This window comes from Vipera ursinii, assembly GCF_947247035.1.
Source record: "Vipera ursinii genome assembly, chromosome: 5".
Classification (NCBI taxonomy): Eukaryota; Metazoa; Chordata; class Lepidosauria; order Squamata; family Viperidae; genus Vipera; species Vipera ursinii.
In genome coordinates this window covers 36349334-36373812 of record NC_139518.1, presented here as the reverse complement: position 1 = coordinate 36373812, position 24479 = coordinate 36349334, and the positions used below count along the sequence as shown (strand labels likewise).

Sequence of the window (24479 nt, the reverse complement as noted above, 5' to 3'; positions counted from 1 at the left end):
TTAGAGTTGAGTTGAAAGGTGTTGCTCTAGGTAGAATTCCTCAGAACTGACCAGAGTAGTGAATTGGAAGGTTCAGTCTGGTCTTTAATATTCTGCTGGGTTTTATTACAAAAACAAAATGAAGATGATGGAATATCCACTCCTAATAATAGAGGCCTGGCTGGACCTCTCCTTTCATTCACCATCATAAACTTTCTGTGCCTAAATATAGGTAGGAAAGGGGGAAACTCTGTAGTGTAAACTGATCACCCTCTTATATCTGAACAAACCATCCTAGATTAGTCTCTCAACAGATGGAATGGCCTCAAATGAATTTGAAGGCAATTGTGCTACTTGTACAGATCACTTTTAAAAAATGAAAATCTAAAGTCACTAAATTTGAGCATGATACCATAAAGAGAAGTTGAAATGTTTATACACTGTCAATGTCAGCCCAGCAGGGAACAGTTAGATTACTTTCTTTGAGATCTGGATGCTGCTGAGCCATATCTCTTCCTGAGCTCCTTGACCAAGTCTTCTTACCTTTTTATGTTGGTGACTTTAGTAACATCAGCCTCCATGTCTTAGGATCTGGGGGTCAAGAGTGCATGGCCTCTGTAATGAAAATGAGCTCATCCCAGTTGGTACATATTGGAGCCCTATATATTTTTGTTTCGGAACAATTGTTGAGTGGTATGAATTTGGCAGGCATAACATTTTAGCTCTATGAGATGAAGACTGGGGTGATAATATTGCCATAGTTATCAGAGACTTCTTCTAGCCTGTTGATTCAGATAAAATTGATAGGATAATTTCTAGTTTATCTCCTGCCACTTGTAGGCTGGTCCTGGAGTAAAGAATATTTTCCTGCTATCTTAAAAGTGGCTACAGTGCCCCCATATCTTAAGAAAATCCCCCTGGAAACAACTGAGTGAGATTTATCATTTTTATTTCTAGATACTTTTCTTGAGGCTATGATGATAAGATAGCAACAGAACATATTAGAAAAAAGGGACTATTGGACAATTTGGACAATTTTTGAAATGATTTTAAAGAGATCTTTATGTGAAACAGTTTGTAGTAATCCATACATATGATTTTGCAAGCATGATTTTTTAGGACTTTCTGGTAGATTTGCAATTTGTAGATTATAAAAAGGGTACAGTTTTCACTTGCATATCCAGCGTACTTATCCAGCAGTAGTTGGAATCTAGTGCCACCTAGGAGCACCTATAGGTTAAAGATCTGTTCTGTAAGGACAATCCCATCCTTTCAAGACTGCAATACTAGACTTGACTGAGAAAATATACAAACAATAATTTCAAAAATTGTAGTTTGTACAAAAATCTAGTGATTTGCATTGTGCTGCCACCACATGGCTGTTTTGGGGAAATTACAATGTGGGCAGCCACACCCCCTCCTACCTTATGGTGTATTTCCTCTTCCCTCCCCTTTTCTGGGATGGACTTCCTCCTTCTTGCGCCCTGGAGGCTCTCTTCCTCCATAACTGGGAGACACACATGTGCTCCTTCATAACTGGAAGACACATGTGCAGACACTGTGAGTAATTACTGTCTTCTGACCTTGGGAATACTGACCAAATATCATCTTAACGCACCTCATCTGCTGTAATCTACTCTACATGCAAATAAAGGTATTTCTAGATGATAAAAGGTGTTTCCACAAGTTCTACTATCTGGAAAGAATTGTTAAAAGTGATAACACCTGCTTATATAGACCAGCACAGGGGTCTTAACAAAGGGATCAATCACAATACAGCAGTTTGATCCAGAATATGCATGCTAATTGACACTAGTTAAGACCCATGAACATATGTGTCTATACTGCAAGCCCTGAATTGGCTGCCTGTAATTGAAAATGCTGGTTTTAACTCCTGAAACCCTATGTAGCTTGGTGCCAAAATAACAGTGTTGGATGCTATTGAAAACTTGTTTCAGTCAAAATAAGTATATAAGCAGCAATTCCTGTGCATAGATTATAAATTAGAAAATCAAAACTGCATGTATTGTACTTGGTCCAATCCCTACCCCATTGTTATCCCTGATAGAAAAAGCATATTGACCTAAATTTGCACCTCTGCATGGAAATTTGTTTACATGAAGTATATTCAGATGTCTGTTACATGGGCTGAATGACAATCTTTTAAACATCCAACATATCCCCTGTGTTCATTTAACATACAGTATCCCATATAGGGTCTGTTGTCACAGATGCTGTGATTTATTCTGTAACAGCTACAGGATGGGATGAGGTTGAGATCCTAAATTACACATTTTCTGAGTAGAAGTAGTAGAAATGTCATATTAAGTTTTAGTTTTCTTAGTAGTCACTGGTTTTATTGCACAAAGCCATGAATGCACGAGTGGGGCCATACATATGAGTTCCACTAAATTATTTCCAGACTTGTTGGCTCTGTCTCTAACATTACTGAGTGTGAAGATTTGGAGGGAAATTTTGGAAGCATGCTTGGCTCATTAAAGTTCCTAATAATTTAGGAGGATTCTAAACATGCTTGGTTGAAAATGTTTAACAGCCCTTTGGGGCCTTGCTTGTTCAATGTGAGGCAGTTCAGAATGGGGACAGCATCTGCAAAGACAATGAAGGAGGCCTTTAAGTGCAATTCAGTCCCTCCTACTTGGGTTTAGGCAATAATTCCTCAAAAGAGCTAGTGTGAAATCAATTAGCTAACAATGTGGCCTGAAGATGAAACTATTAGTTTAGGATAATCTAAATGCTCTGTCTTGTTGCATGTAGCATTTCCTCTCCTCTTAATTTGTGTGCCATTCAAACAATGACTCTGCCAAGATTCCTGTGTTCTAATAAACTGTGAGGAAAGTACAAACCCACTGTGTTAATAATGGGACCGATTAAGCAATTAAATCAATATTAGAGGAGTTCCACTGACAAATCTGAGGGTAGTGTCTGGGGTGGGTAAGGGGTTAAACCATAGACTATTAGGCTTTCCTTGAACAGAATAAACCATTGACAGAAGCATGACACTGAAACCATTTGTAAAGATTATAAAGAGCACCAGTTGAAAATAACTTATCTTGTGATATATAGGAAATCCCCCCAAACAAAAACAAATAAAAAAACTGGACTTTCAGAAAGATGAAATTGTTTTCTAATTATAGAACCATAGAAATTTACGAATATGACAAGGAGGTTGGGAGCTTTGAGATGACAATCCAGTGATATCCGTGGCAACCTGCCAACAAATGTTATGCTCATTGAATATTGATGAAATAAGTGTTACAAAAAACACCAGTTGTACAATTACATATTTAGAGGCATAACATCTTGGTGCAACCTGAGAATATGGCACCTGGGACTTAAGACTGATTAAGATGGCAGTTTATGACCTACATTGTTGATGAAAACAGACAATCATAATAATGAGGGCTAAAAGGTCTTTGACATGGGAAAAAAGAGATTGATAATGAGTGAACAGTGACATAAATGTATTAATTTTTAATAGCTGTTGAGATGTGACATAAGTGAGGCAGGATAATATCAAGAATGAACCTATATTGTCAAAGTACAACCATGTATACATTGAGATTGGCTGAGCCTCCCTTTGTGACCCCACCCCCAATTTACAGTGACACAAACCCTCCATCTTATTACACCCTGTGAGCTAATTGCACAACGCACTGGCCTCGCAAGTCAATTATGCATTATATTAAATTATTTCCCATTCAAAAGCCTAACAGCCCATGGATAAAAGCTGTTCTTCAGCCTGTTAGTACAGCTCGCTATCCTCCTATATCTCCTACCCAATGGTAGGAGAGTAAAGAAATACCATCCAGGGTGTGAGTCATCCCTGAGAATTTTCCTCACTCTTCCAAGGCAGCGAGCCCTGGCGATGTCATCCAGTGGTGTCAGGGGACAGCCCACAATGTCTTGTGCTGTCCTCACCACCCTCTGTAATACTTTCCTATCCACGGCTGTCAGACCAGCATACCAAACCACAATACCATACAAGAGGACGCTCTCTACAGTAGACCAGTAAAAGAGGGTCATAAGCCATTGTTCTACCCTGTTCTTCCACAAGACCCTGAGAAAGTGAAGTCTCTGTTGGGTCTTTCTGGCCAACCTGGTTTTAATAACTTTCCAGGTCAGATCTTCGCAGAGGTAGACTCCCAGAAATTTAAAGGAGGAAACTCTCTCCACACAGTCCTCCCTGATGTAAAGTGGGGCAGGTTCCTCCTTTTTCCTCTGGAAGTCTAGCACCATCTCTTTCATCTTTTTTATTTATTTATTATTTATTTTTATTTTAATTCCATTTATATCCCGCCCTTCTCCGAAGACTCAGGGTGGCTTACAAGCTTAGCAGTAGCCTTCATTCTATGTATATGCCTGCTTATTAGGGCTTTCATACACCCCCCCCAAGTGGCATTATTACAAATTCAGCTTAATTGCCCCCAACAATCTGGGTCCTCATTTTACCTACCTCAGAAGGATGGAAGGCTGAGTCAACCTTGAGCCTGGTGGGATGTGAACCTGCACTAATTGCAGGCAGCTGGTGTTACTTAAGGAGGCATTAGCCCACTGCTCCACCAAGGCTCTTACATCTTGCTGATGTTCAGGTGCAAGTTGTTGTTACAACACCATATGGATAGTTTTTGTACCTCCACCTTGTATGCTGTCTCATCCCCACATGTAATAAGACCAAGCACGGTAGTATCATCTGCAAACTTAATTATCGCAGTAGATGGGTCAGATGATACACAGTCTTATGTGTACAAAGAGTACAGGTAGGGGCTAAGCACGCAGCCCTGTGGCGAGCCAGTGCAAAGCTTCGGGGGGGTGGACAAAGCAGACCCAACCCTCACTGTTTGTAACCGGTCCCTAAGAAAGTCTTGAATCCAATCACAGATAGAGGATGAAAATTTCAAGTCAGTCAGCTTCTTGATGAGAGTGCTTGGCAAAATGGTGTTGAAAGCTGAGCTATAATCAACAAAAAGCATCCTGACATAGCTTCCAGGTTTCTCAAGATGACTTGCTACAGAATGTAAAGCAGTAGAACATCGTTTTTAAAAGCCATCCATTTGTATATTAAAGGAGGAGGTGTATCCCCTTGGCAAACTTATCCTCTGAACATGTATCATTGTGTAGCCAGAACCACACCATCTTCATGGAAAAAAGAACTGAATATCTTGGGAGAAATCACGACTTGCTGGTTGAAATGTTAAATAGGAATATTGCAACATTTTGCATGGTTGTTATTGCCAGAATAGAAAATCATGTTTCTATGTAGTAGTTGTGTGTTTATTTAATTTAATTTAATTTAATAATTTGATTTCTATACCGCCCTTCTCCCGAAGGACTCAGGGCGGTGAACAGGGCAATACACAATAAAAATAGAATACAAAAATTAAAAAGCCATTAAACATTATGCCCATAAAATTAATACATATTAAAATTAAAACTATTTATAAAAACCCAACCCCATCCCGTTTATTTATTTATTTTTTTTATTTTAATTCCATTTATATCCCGCCCTTCTCCGAAGACTCAGGGTGGCTTACAAGCTTAGCAGTATGTTGATATGGTGTATGATATCATCAGAATGCTGATAATAACCAGCTGTATTTGTCTGCCCTAGACTAACTGGGTGAGTCTTTACCAACCAAGACTATGGATGGGGGAGAATAGCCTTTAGATCAATTGTGATAAGACGAGGTGGGCTTTAATGTCAATCAGATCCAGAGGTTTTCCACCCTTAACTTTGCCATGACTCCTGCTTGAAGACCAGATGGCAATCATGGTTATGAAGACTATTTGCACAGTTTATCTTGTATACTAATTGTGCCTGTTCTGTATGGGAGGCCTTGCTGACTCACATCTCAGTTGCCTCTCATTATTATTACTAGTTCAGAACACAGCAATGTAGACAGATTTTGGCATGTCCTGTAATACCGATACCATATTACCAGTCTGCTAGCTGCAGTAACTTCCAGTGCATTTCCAAGCTGTCCTAAGCTGCTGGTTATCACCAATAAAGTCTAAAATGGCATACTGTAGAAACAGATATTATTCTTACTTTTTTAAAAAAAAATAGACAGTGATAGAATTGCAATTATGTAAGAACATAAAAATTGCCCTGGACTAGATCGAGTATACTAGAAGTCTCCCTACACATAGCATTTAGTGTCACACAATAGTTAACCTGAGGCATTGAGAGAGGTTACAGACATGGAATGGATGGTAATATCGGTTTTATATTGTTCCCTTCTATCTAAAGTATGCTTCCTATATTCATCAAGAAAACTAATCTTGATGATTATCACCAAGACCACTAGTCATTGATACCTGAATCTTCATGTTTTTATTCAGATGCTTTTAAAACTTCTTCTTTAATAATTATTACCACAGTTGTTGCTACAATTTAAGAAAAGAAACTGCACAGAAGTATAGAAAAATTACAGCACAAAAAACATCTTTTTCATTCTTGAATAAAGATTCTGATGTATCTAAATGGCAAAATACATATATTAAACCTAACTGAAACAATTAAGATTTATTTCATTGTACAAAATTTATACATGATACCCAACTATCTAATACGTAAAATAATTATTCTAAAAATCTTGTAGCATCACAGACAACATGTAGCATTTTGTAGCATCTTCCTACACAGAAAAAAATATTATAATTCTGAAAAATCTTACTAGTCTTTAAATGAAGGGCATGCAATTAAATTTAAATATGCAAAACAAATGCACAAGTAACCTGTTATTTAAATATATAATTACTTGTATTAATAATTTTAAATAGTAAATATTTTAATGATAAAATTTGTTATACTGCTATCACAAAGGAATTTTAATGAGACTAGATCAGACATGTCAAACTCACAAGGTCATGTGATGTCACGCGACGTATCAGAGCTTTTTCTCCATTGCCGGCAATGGCGTAGGCACGGTTTCTTCATGACACATCCAGCCTGCAGGCTGGCAGTTTGACACCCCTGGACTAGACTATTCACTATCATTTATTTGGACTATATTTTGATGGACATAATTTCTACAAAAACATTATTCTCTCTTTCTATTCCACATCACTTTTCCCAAATCCATAACATTATCATAGGGAAAGCAGGGACTGCTTTCAAACACTGTTATTTGTCTGTTAGTAAGCCAAATTTAAAATGCTTTCTTCTACATTATTGGGTGACTAAAACAAAATCCAAACAAAAACACAGTATTTGCATTGATAGTATAACATTTAAAATTTACAGTGCAGCACCTGGCTAAAGTTTTATTTGGACTAATTTGAAATGCAAACAATTTACTTAAAGCATTTATTAAATTAAAAACAAGTCCTGCTGAACAAAGGGAAATGAAAATTCTACAAGAGTTGTTGTAGTAAACATTAACACTAAAAGAATTGTTTTAATTAACTGCAACCATAGTTAAAATTAAGAACTTGCTGTCATAGAATTCTGATCCTAGAAAGCAACAAAAAAAATCAGTTCATTTACTTTAAACTATTCATATTTCAAAAAAGAGAAAAAGGGATCATATCTTTCCAAGCAAGAACAACAAAAATGACAATGGAAGGACAATCTTACAGTAAATTTAAAATATTTTAAATAGTAACAATAGCTTTGGATACTCTACATATTTGCCTCACAACGTTCAAATTTATAAAATTAGTAGGAAATGTTGTTCAACCATACATTTCAAAGTTGTTAAATCAAAATGGTCTTACTGGCAGTTTTTACATCTAAAATTAAACCTTTAAAGTTACAAGAATTTTCTTAGGCTTAGGAAAGACACAAACAGGAGGAATTGATATTTCCCATCATGAATGTATTTAACCAATTCTTGGTGATCTTAATCTAAAACTAATAGCTAGTTTCAACAAATGAACTTTTATAATGTATGTTTGACCCAGCTTAAAAGGCAAATGACAGTCTTTGGTTTGAATGTGTGGGAGGTTGCAGTTAACTAAAGTTGATCGCAAAATCCTGTTCTAAAGAGGAGAGGGTCTGAGCCCTTGAAGAAGTAAGGTTTAGTCACATTGTGTTCAACCATGGTTAATGCTGATATACAGATAATGGCATAGATAGCTTTGGTGAACTTTCTAAATGCATATAAGCAAATTTAATAGCCCTACCTTTTGTGTAGCTTTTATCACCTGATCCTTGGCATCCATCTTCATCATCACAGTCTCCACTGGATTCTGTCTCTTTACTCATTCCATTCCCACTGCTGCCTTCCCTGTCAATCCAACTCTCGGATTGTAAACTTGTTGTGTGGGCTGCCAGCTACAATGCAAAATATTGGCAAAAGCATTCAGATTTCTAGGGGAGAGAAATGTAACACTTTTTATCATTGCTCAATTTGCCAATGGTCAGAATCAGCAGTTTAATATAAATTCATTAAAAGCAATATAAACTACTAAATGGAAGACAGCATTACTGATGAGTTTATTATTGAAACTCAAGGCATTTTATTAGACATACTTCTGCACATATTGTCATATCTTCTAATAGCAGTCTTTTGAGCTTTCTTGTTTCTTTTACAACTATTAGATTTTATTTTCAATGCCACTGGTTCCAGAACATATCAATTGGCTATCAACTGCCATATTTTCTAGCTTTAGTTATTTACAAGTTTTTCATTCATATTGGACATATATTACCCCCAGTAGCTGAGGCTCTATATCTCTTAATAATACTTGGCGGGAAATACAAATGGGAAATTGCTATTGTGCTCAGGTCTTGAGTGTGATGGTCCCTTAACAAACTACTTGTTTACCAGGCTTCTGGCAAAAGGAGGATGTATCCTTAATTGTCACCTCATATCAGTAGGCATGGCCTTAAAATCAAATATTGTCTGACTTTTTATTTAACAAGCTTATTTCTTCCAGAACAACTTTCTCCTGGTGTGGTGCTTTCCCAATAAGAGCTAACCATAGGTTAATAAGTTCTGCTCTTTTGATTAGTACCCTCCCACCAGCTTGCTATGCTGCCTGAAACTGACATGATCTTTATCAGTTACACACTGAAGACTTTTGTCTCCTAACTGGTTCTAGCATATCCCTACCATTGAGAAATCAGTTTTTCTGATGCTGGAAAAAGAAATGTCATATACATGTAGGCCGAAGTACATTTTTTCAGTATTTTTACTGTAATTTACCCTAACACTGTAAAGTTAAATAATTAATGTGTCTTCTTTTTCTCTCTTTTCCAATGGTTCATTTCTTTTCCCCAGTGCTTTTTTTGTAAAAGAAAAGAAAAAGGTGATGGAACTCACACGTCATACAATCCGCCTTGCCTACCCTTCCATCCAAAAAAGGTGCCTGAACTCCGTTTTGAGCATTCTATGACCAAAAAAAGCCCTGCTTTCCCCTATTCAGTTATTTGGTAATCCTACTCTTAAGTATATAGTTAGTGATACAGTTGCTGCATCAAAAATACTGTTTTTAACATTTCTTTCTCCATTGTCTTCCAAAAAGGTTCTTGCTACTAACTTCTGCAGTCAAATTCCCTGTTTTTAACAAGTCAGCTAACATACCCCACTATTCATATAAGGATCTCTTTGAAGATTGGTACAGTGGTGGCCTCTAAAAGAAGTGAATAATGAATTTCTGTTTGTACAGCAAAGATAGTTGGCATGATTTGAGACAGGCGGAATCTGTTGTATATATTTGCATTTTGCATCTTTCAATGAATCATTTCTGTCTTTTACAGAAGGTAACAAAAGCGTTCATCATCAACAAATGTCCCTTTCTCTTGGAGAAAAGTTGAATGGTTATTCATCTCTATTTTTTAAAAAAGTTCACCCAGTGTCACACTTTTTACAGATTATTTCATTTATGGGTGGCAGAAGCATGGTTTGTGCTAATAAGACAATATACGATAGTTAATTTTATTTTTAAACAAGTAGTTTGATGTTCTCATAGCTGCCATTCATTGCTTAATAGCCTGATGTCACACAGACATGGCTGAAAAAAACCCCTGCTTTTGGTAACATTCTGTACATGATGAATACATGCTTAGTGGTCTCTCAGATTTCTGATGTCTTTTGACTGTAAGATCATAAAGTCAAAATGAACTGTAACAGTTATTTATCCCACCTCCAACTGAAGCAGGAAATCTCATTATATGACTCCAGTGATCTAATTCTTTAATAATCAATTCCTGTATTTTTTTATATTCGAAAGGAGCATTTTTCACAAGTGCTGAATAGCTTCTTAAGTTGCCTTCTTAAGGGTTATTCTGAATTTGTGAATAAACTTTGAGAGCTTTCTTCTTACCTTAAAAAAGGTAATTCCAATTGAATTGAATACTTGCATTTTCATGCCACTGAACATATGATATCAGTCAAGATTTTTTTTCTATTGCAATTTTTTACTTGGTGTATTAGTACTTAAAAAGCCAAGCAAGCTGTGCAGTAATTAATCTGATATGCAAAACCTCCATATACTGATTACACCTGGTTGGATCAACAGGTCTAGGTTCAGTTCAGATGCAAGGATAGGCATTCATAGAATTTTACATGGTATATTGCAGAAAGAAGTGAATCTTTTATTGTACAGCTATTTAGACTCGGTTTATGACCTTAGAAAATTACTAAAGAGAAGCTCATGATTTCAGTTTCTAAATGTCATAGTCTCACCCACTATAAATAAAAATACATTCTAATGCAATATCCCTCAACAGATAATATAATAATATAATATAATATAATATAATATAATATAATATAATATAATATAATATAATATAATATAATATAATATAATATAATATAATATAATATAATATAATATAATATAATATAATATAATATTATAATATAATATAATATAATATAATATAATATAAAATAATATTATATAATATAATATAATATAATATAATATAATATAATATAATATAATATAATATAATATAATATAATATAATATAATATAATATAATATAATATAATATAATATAATATAATATAATATAATATAATATAATATAATATAATATAATATAATATAATATAATATAATATAATATAATATAATATAATATAATAATATATATAATAATATAATACAATACAATACAATACAATACAATACAATACAATACAATACAATACAATACCCTTTCTGCTTTTGGGAGGCATGAATAGGAATTATTCTGGAGTATGGATGTGAGTTCCTCCACAACTATGTCACAGGACAACTGTATAGGCTTCCTCATACAGAAAAGACAAGAATACTGATATAACTAATTTATTTCAGTGGTGAAATAAATTAGTATATCTCTGAATAGCACATATTTAGGGAATAAATTAGATACTTTATCAAACTTGGATAGGATTGAAATTCCCAACTAAAGGAATTTCCAATGGTTGCAAAATATAAAAGCTCTCAGTCTCAACAAAATTAGAGGGCAAGAGGTCATAAAAAACTGCAGTAAAGATTGGCTGTTCTTTACAGGTCCTTTGGGTATTTCCTGGAGATACCTGACTAAACAGGAGATAGGTTATTTTTAAGAGCACAAGTTTAGGCCTGATAAATTTGGGAATTTATCTCACCCAATCCTTACTTGACTTACCTAACTTACATTTTGCAAACTATTGTATACACATACACTTTATATGAAAATCTTCAAAATAATAAAATTTGTTTTGCAAGTTGGTAGGTACTTCTTAGACTTCCTCTTCCCCAACAGATATGAAAATTACTGCACATATTAAGTATAGCTAACTTTTTTATTTTAATCTTTAGGAAGGGTGTAGAGCAATGAGAAAAAATGATTTCAAGGATCCATTTGTAATGCAATGTCTGATGATAGCTTTAACCTGTGATGAGGCTGTCTTGCATCTAAACATTCACAATGCCAGCTTTTAGTCTTACAGCGACAGGGCAGAAACAATCTGTTTGATCAGACCTAAAAGTGTGTGAAATAAGTATTGCACTTGAGCTCATCTGACTCCACCAAACTGAATGACACAATTTTTGGGAAGGCATGATGTGATTTGTTAATCTATAAATAGTAGCTCCCTCCAAATTGTCTGAAGGAAGTGAATGAAATGTTTCTCATTGCTTTGTACTTAAATAGCAATTACCCATCTTGTTTGCTGAGGAAATGTTCATGACATGCTCTAGTACACGGTAATTCTATTCCAAATTCTTGGATAATTATCTATTTCCAAGTTTGACACAAGTAGGGATCAGCTTCATGATAATATGAAAAGTCTGACATTTCTTCATGAAGACCAGCGAACAATCTCATTATTTATAGCAGCAAGGTCTCAGGTAGTGTCAAATTAATAAAACTATATATATTGTGCTACTGGAACTGGGAAGAAAATTGATGATTTTATTTGAACTCTCTGATAGGAGAGGAAAAAATCATATTTTATAAGTAGGAAAACAAGTGTTTAGTACTGAGACAACTACCATAATGACTAGAAGAGTGTAAAATGTATCCCCCTGATAATACCCAGCAAATTGCTTCTACAATATTTTTTATGACACTAAAGGACTTGTGTAGGAGGAAAGAAATCAGAACATGAGTATTTATAACCCACAGAAGCAAAAAGATTTCCAGAAGTTGTGTGTACGTTGAAAAGTTTGTGGTTCATATTCACTAAACTGCCCTAGGAACTGCTGTCTTTTTCTTGAAACCAATATTAAGCACTAAGAGGTACCTAGAATTGACTAATTCTTTAGCTTTAGATTATGAAAGTAGATTGTAAGTATCATCCTTACATGTGATTGGAATACAGAAAAAAATGTTATACATCTCAATCCAGATATTTCAGCATAGAGAGGGATTGATAAATACATAGATAGCAACACAAGCACTCACCTCATTCTTTTCATTAACAATGTATAAACATACTAAAGCTTTCCCAAATTAATATGAATATGGACCAGATTACTTTGTCTGAGCATCAGAATCATGATTAATTAATTGGGGCTTCTATGCTGTTTTCTATCACAGAATCTCTCCTAGAGCTTTCTTTAAAAGCCAGATTTTAATGTCTCTCCTAAAGCTGAACAAGTAGCCTAGTCTCATCTAAGAAGGGAGCTTCTGTGATCCCAAAACAAACAAATGGATCATCAGACAAATCAGCTCAGAATATTATTGAGGCATAAATAACTAGGCTCAGATTCTTCTGCTTTGCATGTGAAGCCATAGCTCTCTTGAAAAGATTACAATGCTGAAAAAGGTAGAAGAAGAAAAAAGAAGAGGTTAGAAGACCTGAAGGACCATGATCAGGAGAGATTATCCTATCTATCTATCTAGTTGCTAAGAGTAAAAAACAACTTAATGGCACATAATCAATCAATCAAGATCTAAATCAAGATCAAGGTCACGTAGAATAGAATAGAATAGAATAGAATAGAATAGAATAGAATAGAATAGAATAGAATAGAATAGAATAGAATAGAATAGAATAGAATAGAATAGAATAGTAATAACTATTGTTACTTTGAATGTACACTAATCGGCATACATTAAAATGAAATTTCGTTGCATACAACTCTCAAAGGGTCACCACTTCCGATATACACTACATAAATATGACAAAAATAAATAAATACAAAATTATGCATATATCCACATATATTATATGACACAGAGAAACAACAGTCTAGTTCAGGTTATGTATACATGTGCATGGCGAGAGAAACAAATCTTGAGAATTTACCAAATGGATGACATGGGGAACAAAGCTATTACAGAATTGGGTCGCCCTGCTAGGAATAGTTCAAAACTTCCTCCCAGAGGGGAGCAACAGAGGGTATTCTGGGGGTCTGCCCCTATTTTGACGATGTGGGGTCTCTAACAATGCTTTGAGCTCTAAGCACATAGCGCTTATAAGCAGCATCCTGAATATTAGGGAGTGAGCTTCCTATGACCTTCTCAGCTGTCCTTACCATTCTCTGTATGGACTTTCTATCTCAGGCACTGATGCCACCAAACCAAACAGTGATGCAGTTGGTTAAAATGTTTTCAATTGTGCCTCTGTAAAAAGTGGCCAGGACAGAAGGAGAAAGGTGTGCATTCCTCATCCGATGCAGGAAATGCAGATGCTGGTTTGCATGCTTCACTAAGGATGACATATGAAGAGACCAATTCAGATTGCTAGTTATCTGCATGTGAAGTGTTAATACCACTTTATAATGCCTTGGTAAGACCATACTTGGAATACTGCATCCAGTTTTGGTCACCACGATGTAGATAAGATGTTGAGACTCTAGAAAGAGTGCAGAAAAGAGCAATAAAGATGACTGGGGACTGGAGGATAAAACATACAAAGAACGGTTGCAGGAATTAGGTATGTTTAATTTAATGAAAAGAAGGACTGGGATGACATAATAGCAGTGTTCCAATATCTGCCACAAAGAAGAGGGAGTCAATCTATTCTTCAAAGCACCTGAAGGCAGGACAAGAAGCAATGGACAGAAACTTATCAAGAAGAGAACCAACCTAGAACTAAGAGAAATTTCATGACAGAATAATTAATGAGTGGAATGACTTGCCTCCAGAAATTGTGAGTGCTTCAATATTAGAGGTTTATAAGAAGAGACTGGACAATTATTTGTCTGAAAAGGTATAGAGTTTTCTGCTTGAGTGGGCGGTTGGATTAGAAGACCTCCAAGGGCCCTTCCAATTCTGTTATTCTGTTAAATATAAACATGTAATAGTTGGTTAACATGCAGGAGTATATCACTATAGTCATTGAGTACAGAAAAGTACATGGTAAGCTATATTTTAAGCAGTTTCCTATAACCACGTCAATGAAACAGTCACATTTAAGGGATAATTTGGATAGACTGAATTTTATTTTTTACACTTAAATCAGCAATTGTTTCTCACAGAAAATAGCATGGTTTTGACAGAACATTTGAATATTTACAAATATTCTGTTATGTAGTTATTCTTCAGATGGATATCCACCATGTACGGAAAATTATATTTTTTAAAAAACAAAGGATTTTTTTTGAAAAAGATAATAGTTTCTGTTAGTTAATGTGTCAGTAATATTAATAATGTATTAAGCTGTCCTGATTTAGCCTCAGGCATTTTCCTCACAGCTACTTATTAAATATCAAGAAAAAGATGACATGATAATGTTATTATTTATATAATAAAATTGTTCTCCAGCTAATTTTATCCTTGTGGTACACTGAGGGTTCAGTGATCTCAAAAACTAGTTAGCAATCAGGTTAACCATGTGGCATTATCAGGGCTTTTTTTGTCATAGAATGCCCAGAATGGCGTAGGGTAGGCAAGGCGGGTTGTATGACATCTGTGAGTTCCGGCACCTTTTTTTTTCTTTACAAAAAAAGCACTGGGCATTATACATAATACTATACACACAGTGTTTAGAATCACACATTTTCCTAAACCCTGGCTTGCTATCTGTATCACAACAACTGGATTCACAAAAAGTACTAAGACCTACAACATGCTTTCCCAGGTGAAATGACTAGTTTTTGCATATAGTCAAAACCAAACAAACCACATTCTGCCATTGTATCATTTGTGAACAAAGCCATTACATTTTATCAATACATCTACAGTATATCCTATTCAGACTAAGCATATTTTTGCCTGCTATTGTAGATCCTAAACTTTGAAATGTTCATATTTACACCAGAACATTTTGCCTAGGTAATGAAATTTTGCTTAGTTAATAAAAGAATTTCTGGTTAACCTTGACTCCTACCCAGTTTGCCATTTGTGGAAAAAATGCATGTTTTATACAATCCTGTGTGATTATTTTTTTTCAGGAACTGTTGATTTCGTCTATCCCCACTATAAAGGAGGCCAAAAGTGAAGCAGTGTGTAGCTAGTACTAATAGTTTATTATTATTGCTGAGAAATAAATGGCATAGAAACCCCTGTAGTTGTAGATTTAATCTCCTAAAATCTGTTAATTAAAGTCTTGATGTTACAACCTATGGGTAACAGTTACCTACTTGCTAAATACACCAGCTTTGCTGCAATTGCTCCCCTTGATGGATCATTTGCACTTAAATTCTGGGAGCTGAACTGATGTGTATCCTTGAAGAAGAAGCAGAGGGCAGCAATAGATGAGCAAATGGTTTTTACAATTCCAACCTCAGTGAAAACTCTAGCTGAGTGCATAAAACTTCATCCAATCTGACTGGTATTCATTTTCTCCACTTTCACTGGTATAGTAGAACATGATATGTCAGAAGGCCAAATATAAAAGTCCATATGTTGTACATTACTTAGGAAAATGTAAGCTTGTCCTTCTTTAAGTGAACAGTACAAGGTAAAATATAGATGGATGGATACCAGCTTCTCACAAGCACCAGTAAATATAGGAGGTGATTTCAAGACCTGAACAGAATCTAATTATATTACCTTTATCTAAAATGCCAGCAAAGTATTAGTTTCCCTTTATAACACACCAGTTTATAACTGGTAATTTTGCAGAGCTTTTCTTGGGTCACATCTTTACTAATTTAGATCTAAGTAGTCTAAAAGGGCAATCAGTGGGAACTGTAAAGGATAATGTATCATCAAGGGTCACAATGAGAACCACTAACTGTATAGCAACCTTTTATAGGTTATTGAACTTGCTGAACCACTTCAAGATTGATTGCTACCTGGGCAGTGATCACCTCCTATTATGATTACATTTTATTCTTTGGCTTGGGATATATTCATATTCAGCAATCTTAGAGGAAGATATTAGATATTAGATTATTTTGTGTACAATGGTAGAGAAAACTTAGTAATTCTCTTATGGTGACTGAACTTCACCCATCCTTAGCAGATTAAGCCACAATCGTTTATGAGAAACTAATTCAGTTTCATCAACACTATGGCATATGTAAACATGTTCCCTCACATTTCCATAGTTCAAAGTTGGGTTTATCTCTGAATGTGTTGAAATAAAAGTGTCCTTATTGTTTATGACTTCAGGATGAACACCATCCATTACCCATTACAGAGAGTCATATAAAATAAAGAGGAATATATGTTAATTGATAACAAGTAAAACAAAACAAATGTAGCAAAAATTAATTTCAATAGCCAAATTCAACAAGGCAATTGGTCTATAAGCAAGTAAAGGATATATCAAATTAGACATTGGTAAATGTTAATAACCAAACAGAGCTTAATAACTCTTACACAAATATTGGGATAGAAGCCATTACTCCACTTCTAAACCAACAAAGTACTTTGAGAAAGTCATTCTTCCTAAATACTTCAGTGCATCTGACTGGATAATATTTATTCAGTGATATTGGAAGGAAAGACCAGGAACAGCCTCTATAGAAACAGAACCCATTCTTGTAATGTTGGAAAAATGCCTGCTTCAGTTATGAACCAAAACAATAGGAGACAGATGCAATAAGTATCTCTTATTGGCACGTACTATACAGTTACAATGATCATTGCCAAAGGCATGCAGAACAGCCACAAAGCCCACAAGGTTACAGGTTGCAAACCATCTGAAAGGATACAAAAGAATTACAAAAGGCCATGTATTTATTTTTTATTTTTAAGAAATGCAGCTGTCCATCTTATCCCAAATTCTGGACAGCTCCCAATCAAGAATTAAAACAATATCAATTATAAAAAAACATAAAACTCACATTAAAACTATTAAAAATATAAACATTAAAACAAAAACTTGGTATGAGGCTTCCAATATGCAATCACTTTATCCTTTCCCAGTGCTTTGGGAAAAGCCAGGTGTTCAGTGTTTTGTGGAAGGCAAGGAGGGCAGATGTCTGCCAATCTTCAGGGAAAGAGTGTTCCATAGGGCAGAGACTGCCAGTTTAGCTTGTGCAACAGAGATGCAACATGGATGAATTTAAGGGTATTCATCATTGCATGAGCTGCTGCATTCTGGACTAATTGTACTTCTAGGTGGTCTTCAAGACAGATCCATGTATAGCTTAGCAGTAATCCATGACCAAGACATGAGTGACTCTGAGCAAGGCCTCCTGGTCAAGGAAAAGTTGCAACTGGCACAGCAGACAAATCTATGCAAAGGTCCTTGTGAGTTTAGAGGACTCCCAAATTGTGTACCAAATCTTCTGAATGACCAGTGCCCTAATGGAGCATTCCACAAGTTACCAAGTTTTCTTTTTAGTCTACCTGGAAGTCCAGAACTCTATTTACACTCAGGTAGACTATGGCTGAGAGCCAAATTGATATAGTAGTTAAAAGCAGTGGGCTAGAAACTAGGAAACTGTAAGTTCTAGTCCTGTTTTAGGGTTACTTTGGACCAGTAACTCTTTCTCAACTCTAAGAAAAAAAGAGTGGCAAGACACTTCTTAAAATAAAACTGAAAACTGCATGGGCTTATCCAGGCAGCTGCTCAGAGTCAAGATTGATTTGAAAATATAAGAAGAGAAGGGAAGGGGAAGAAAGGAGAGGAGAGTATAATGATTGCATTTATTCTAAGATTAGTATTTCCTGTATATTGAATTCACAAAGCTCTTAAAAGGATGTACCAGGCCTATGGACAGTAATAGTACTGAGGTACTTTTTGCACTTTCTTTTAAATGGGTTAATATTTTTGGTTTTCTTAAGCTGGTTTTTATGATTTATGAAGGGCTCGGATAATTGCTGAGGCTTTCTTGCCCTCTCAATTCCTGGCAAATAGATGGGGAAGAAATGGAGGTAGTGACAGATTTTATTTTCCTGGGATCCAAGATCACTGCAGATGAGGACTGCAGCCAAGAAATTAAAGGATGCTTGCTCCTGGGGAGGAAAGCTATGGCAAATCTAGACAACATACTAAAAAGCAGAGACATCACCCTACCAACAAAAGTGTGGATAGTCAAGGCCATGGTTTTCCCAGTTGCAATGTATGACTGTGAAAGATGGACCATAAGATAGGCTGTGCACCAAAGAATTGAGGCCTTTGAGCTATGGTGCTGGAGAAGACTCCTGCAAGGCCCTTGGACTGCAAGGCAATCAAACCGGTCAGTCCTAGAGGATATCAACCCTGACTGCTCTTTAGAAGACCAAACTCAAATACTTTGGCCACCTAATGAGAAGGAAGGACTCACTGGAGAAGAGCCTAATACTGGGAAAGATTGAGGGCAATAGAAGAAGGGGAACGACAGAGAATGAGATGGATGGATGGAGTCACTGAAGCAGTAGACGTGACCTTAAATGGACTCCAGAAGTTGGTAGAGGACAGGAAGGCCTGGAGGAATGTTGTCCATGGGGTTGCAATGGGTCAGACACGACTTCGCAACTAACAACAACAACACAACTTGATAAAATAAAAAGTTCTATACTCTGGATAAATTGTTGATACTATTTAGCTGTGCTTTCACATATTGGTCTGTGGCTGTAATATAGTTCTGTCTGTATATCCATCCAATAATCAATCTAGCCTTTGTCTACTAGGAACAGGAACAGCTGTTGTGTTAGCTTGGACATCTCTTGAGCCACTTCCACTTGTCATGGAAACCTATTAAAATTAAAATTATTGAGAAAAGTAATAGCGGCACCATTGTTTGAATGTTGCTAGTTCACCTAAGCCATTAAGTCTGGTTGAAAAATTAGAATACTCAAAAAGGTTACTGAAGCATATTACAATTACCAGAATTAATGTTCCCTAATTACATATTGCATAAGAGCAAGGAAAATACAAATCATTTTAAAGAACTTTGCATATTTTTACTGCTCTGGTTATCCAAGCAGGAAGGACATTAATTTTAATAGAATTAACAATTTTAGGTTAAAGGAAGGGGTGCAGCCTATTACTGCTATGTGCTTCAACCTCTTAGCACTTTAGCCAGTTGTATAAATTGTATGAGGAAATTATAGTTTCTTTATTTGCTGGGGAATCTCAACTCCGTATTAATCAGTACATGAGATATAAACACATTCACATACATGTTTTTTTTAAAAAAAACACAATTAGAAATACCTGTTCATGTGGCTTGATTACTACACACATATAGTAGGGTTTGATTTTGGAATCAAACATAGGTGCAAAGGCAAAAACTAATACTGGTACTATTGGCATTGGATCATGTAAATGAAATTATAGATTCTTAATTAATAGACATCAGCAAGTTCAATATGTTCCCATTGAAAGCATGAATTCAGAGATGTTTCTTGGCACCTTCATAAACCTTCATAATTTCAATATGCAAATAAATCTCTTCTGGCTTCTTTAAAATGTACTGGGTGGCAGTAATTTAATCTTACATATATTCTAATAATAGATTTTCAGGGTTGTAGCCCTTAGCATTGTCTACGATTTTCCTGCAATATATTTTTCTCTCTAACTCAACTATTAACCCCACTTCTTTTTCTTACTTCTTCATACCACCTGCCACAACTCTGAGTTGACTAACCATCTCTCTTTCATTTAGTAGTTTTGTTGTAATGAGTTCCTAAATTTCCTGACTCTGGATATGCTTATGTTGTTTTCATGAGTCACATCTCTAAATATATAATCTTGAATGTTCACCTGTGATGTTAAATGACATGAGATTTGGAAATTATTGTGAAAAAAGGTTTTTCCCAACATGAAGTGTTGTGCCTGAGCTGGAGGGTATTGTGTAAAACCTATTTAATCTAACTTCCCCCACTTTATTATTATCTCAGAACTACACTTTTAAATAAAAATGTCACTTGCTGTAATTATCCCATTGGACTGCTCCAATTATTTCATCACTCAATATAAGCATATGTGGAGAGGCTGGCATATTAAGCAGGCATGGTACACTGTCTACAAAATAGTTAATGGATCAGTGAATTTTTAATAAGAAAGCATTGGCCTTGCTTGATATTGTAGCTCAGAATTTTCTCTCTAGTGTAATTTGATAAGGTTAATTCTACAGAAAATATACCAAGATTATAAAAGATGGAGCTTTTATTACAGATGTATGCATATGTAGAAATTATCAGAGTGAAAGACTGTAAGTAAAAGGAAGAGTGAATAAAATGGAACTGCCAATAAAGAACCTTCTGGTGTCACTTTTATCATTAAAACTCTTGGATTAATATTAAAAGCACAGCTGAGGTACCTGTGGTTTGAAGTGCTTGAGAGACTGTCTTAATTGCCATAATCTGTTATTCCTCTTCAATGTATTTGGAAAGGTTCAGCAAGTCATGTGGTTTTGCTGATGAGCTGCTCTGTATCTTGTAAAGCAGACATGTTTTGGCTTGTGTGTCAGATGTTGCTATTGCTAAAACTTAAATGTTTGAGAAAAGGAAATGAAGAGATGAAGGCTGCATAGTAATAAAGGGAGAAACCCAAGTACAGTAATTTCTGAAGTAAGAACATGGGGAATGTAATGTATGGAGGTTTTGCTTGTACTGATTCATGTGTCTGTTTAAATGCTGCATTAATGGTTGGTAAATGGTGTGTATAGGTAACGGCTACTGACTAAGCCAGACTTGTTGTCTCCAGGGCTATCATTGGTAGATTTGAGGTGGGAATGGCCTCCTTTGAATCTATTGGTCACTGCCTAGTGGCCAACCGTATAAATAGCTGTGCAGCAGCCACTGTTTCAGCTCTGTTCTGTTTGACTTCAATAAAGCATGTTACTGTTTGGAACCTTCCGTCTTGCTCACTGCCTACAAAGAACCGGCTACACAACAGGGAACATTGTATATCTTAAGATTTTTCCTATTTTATTAGCTTTTATCTTATTAGCTTTTTAAGATGACGGCACCTTGCTTGGCTGGGCTGCTTCAGCTCTCAAAAGTGTGGGGGTTAGGGAGGGAAAAGAATGATCCGAACTGATGCACTTTTCAGAAAGTGGGACAACTAAGTAGAGTTGGGCTGCTAAACTTTCATATGAATGTCAGTCCATTTTGGAGATGAAGAAATTCAGCATGAAAGGAACAGTGGAGAAAACTGTTTGGGAGAGTCTGCATGGCCTCGGATTACTATGCAGGATAAAGTCAACGATGGAGATGCCAGCGGCTGACACAGAGAGTGAGAAATCAGCTGCAATGTTTGGAAGAGTGGGGAGGAAGAAAGGAAATTGCTGGAGGTGGAAACAGCAGCATACTCAGTGTTTTTAGCAGTGAAGGCAGTGTTTTGGGCTGCAGGGTCAGAGTGGAGGAGCAGCCATTGCTGATCATCTTCAGAAGAAAAGGAGGAAGTGTGATCGTAAGAGGAAACGTGGCAAATGTGAAGGCCTAACATCTAGGCTAAAAGCTAGACCATACAGAGTGTCTCTTCCATCTATTTTGTTTGCAAATGCTCGCTCCTTAAACCAAAAATGGATTACTTGAGGCTGGATTTAACAACAAACCGGGAAGTGAGCAATTGCTGTGTCATCATTGCAACAGAAACTTGGTTAAAGCCCTCTGTCACAGACAGTGCTGTTAGCTTGATGGGATTTTCAACATTTTGGCTGAATCAGAATTTTACTCTTAGTGGCAAATCCCGGGGAGGGGGTGTCTGTTTTTTTATATAAATGACAGATGGTGAAATAATGCCAAGGTGTTTTCAAGTCTGTGCTCCCCAGATTTGGAACTTCTGACCATCAAATGCAGACCCTTCTATCTGCCTAGAGAATTCTCTATTACCATCATCACAGCTGTGTATATCCCCCCTGAAGGCCCTGAAGGTTCTCTGCCATACCATCAGTGACTTACAAACTACTCACCCAGAGAGTGCATTTATTGCAGTGGGAGACTTTAACTAAGTGGATTTGAAAGCTACCCTGCCACATTTCCATCAATATGTTGACTTTGCAACCAGAGGGGACAATACACTGGATCTTGCTTATTCCAACATCAAGAAGGCTTTCAGAGCTATCCCTTGCCCTCACTTGGGCTCCTCTGACCATCTCTCAGTGCTGCTTATTCCAGCATATAAACCTTTATTAGTCAGAGTGAAACCTACAGTAAAGCAGGTGAGGGTTTGGACAGAGGGAGCTATAGAAGCATTACAAGACTGCTTTGAGTGCACGGATTGGGGCATGTTTAAGGAAGCAGCTACTGATAACCAACATAAAAAATGTTGAGGAGTATGCCACCATGGTGTCTGCATATATTCAAAAGTGCATAGAAGATGTCTGTGTCCTGAAAAGCATTGTTGTGAGGGTGAATGAAAAACCTTGGCTGACTTAGGAGGTCCACAAGATGCTGAAAGCACGGAATGTGGCATTTAAATCTGGTGACATGCTGGCACTTAGAACAGCCAAAGTAAATCTGAAAAGTGCCATAAAAGGTGCAAAGCAAGCCCATTGCCAGAAAATTCAGAACTTTTTTCAGGACCCAAAAAACACCAGGTGAATCCAGGTCATTACTGATTACAAGGTGACTCCATCGAGTTGCAAGGATGACACAAACTGAATACATTTTTTGGTAGATTTGAGGAATCAAATAGCACTTCTGCTAGGAAAGCTGTGTCCCATCCTGATGAGCAAGTGCTAAGCTTTGATGTCACCTCTGTCCGGAAAATACTGCAGAAAGTTAACATTTGGAAAGCAGCAGGCCCAGATAACATCCCTGGACATGTCCTTAGAGAATGTGCAGTTAAGCTGGCTTGTGTTCTCACAGATATTTTCAATCTCTCATTGCAGTAGGCAGTGGTCCCATCGTGTTTTCCCAGTGCCAAAAAAGTCTACAATTACAGGCCTCAATGATTACCGTCCGGTTGCATTGACATCCACCAATATGAAATACTTTGAGAAGCTGATAAAGGACTTTATTGTATCTAGCCTCCCACCAGCATTTGACCCGCTTCAGTTTGCCTACCGACCAAATCGCTCTATGGAGGATGCTATTTCTTCCGTTCTCCATCTGAGCTTGAAGCACTTAGAGAAAAGAAATACTCATGTGCGTTTGTTGTTTGTCGACTTCAGTTCGGCTTTTAACAGAATCATTCTCAAGCATCTAGTAGACAAACTGGACCTTTTAGGCTTAAACACTCCTTTGTGCAACTGGATTCTTGATTTTCTTACCAACAGGTCCCAATATGTACGAGCTGGAAGAAATACCTCTAATACCATTTTCTTGAGCACATGTTCTCCTCACAGCTGCATCCTAAGTCTGCTGCTGTTCACCCTGTTCTCATGACTGTTGTGCTAGGTTTGCCACCAACCATATTGTGAAGTTCACAGATGATACAACAGTAGTGGGCCTTATTCATGATGACATTGTGGTAGCTTTCCACAAGGAGGTTGAGGGGTTAGAGAACTGGTGTAAGGAAAACAGCCTAGTTTTAAATACCGAAAAAACCAAAGAGATCATTGTCAAATTCAGAAAAGGCAGGCACAGCCACACTTCTCTGTGCATTAATGATTCATCTGTGGAGATGGTTACCAGCATCAAATTCCTGTGTGCAGTTAATGAGTAGGCTGGCTTGGTCGCTCAACAATGAGAAACTGGTAAAGTGGGCACAACAGCACCTGCATTTTCTGCATCACATAAGAAAAGCACATCTTCCTTCTCCTATCCTTACCACTTTCTAAGGGGGACGATCGAGAGCATCCTGTCATACAGCATCACAGTCTGGTTTGGAAGCATC

The 24479-nt window shown here is 36.5% G+C and overlaps 1 protein-coding gene across 1 annotated transcript in view; it reads right to left on the bottom strand.

Moving 5' to 3' along the window:
* Window positions 1-24479, bottom strand: part of LOC310641754 (glypican-5-like) — a 342245-nt gene that overhangs the window by 91852 nt on the left and 225914 nt on the right. Inside the window, exon 8 of the mRNA XM_083364996.1 lies at window positions 8125-8275. Coding sequence (XP_083221122.1) covers window positions 8125-8275 — 151 coding nt within the window. The remainder of the gene's footprint in view (window positions 1-8124; window positions 8276-24479) is intronic.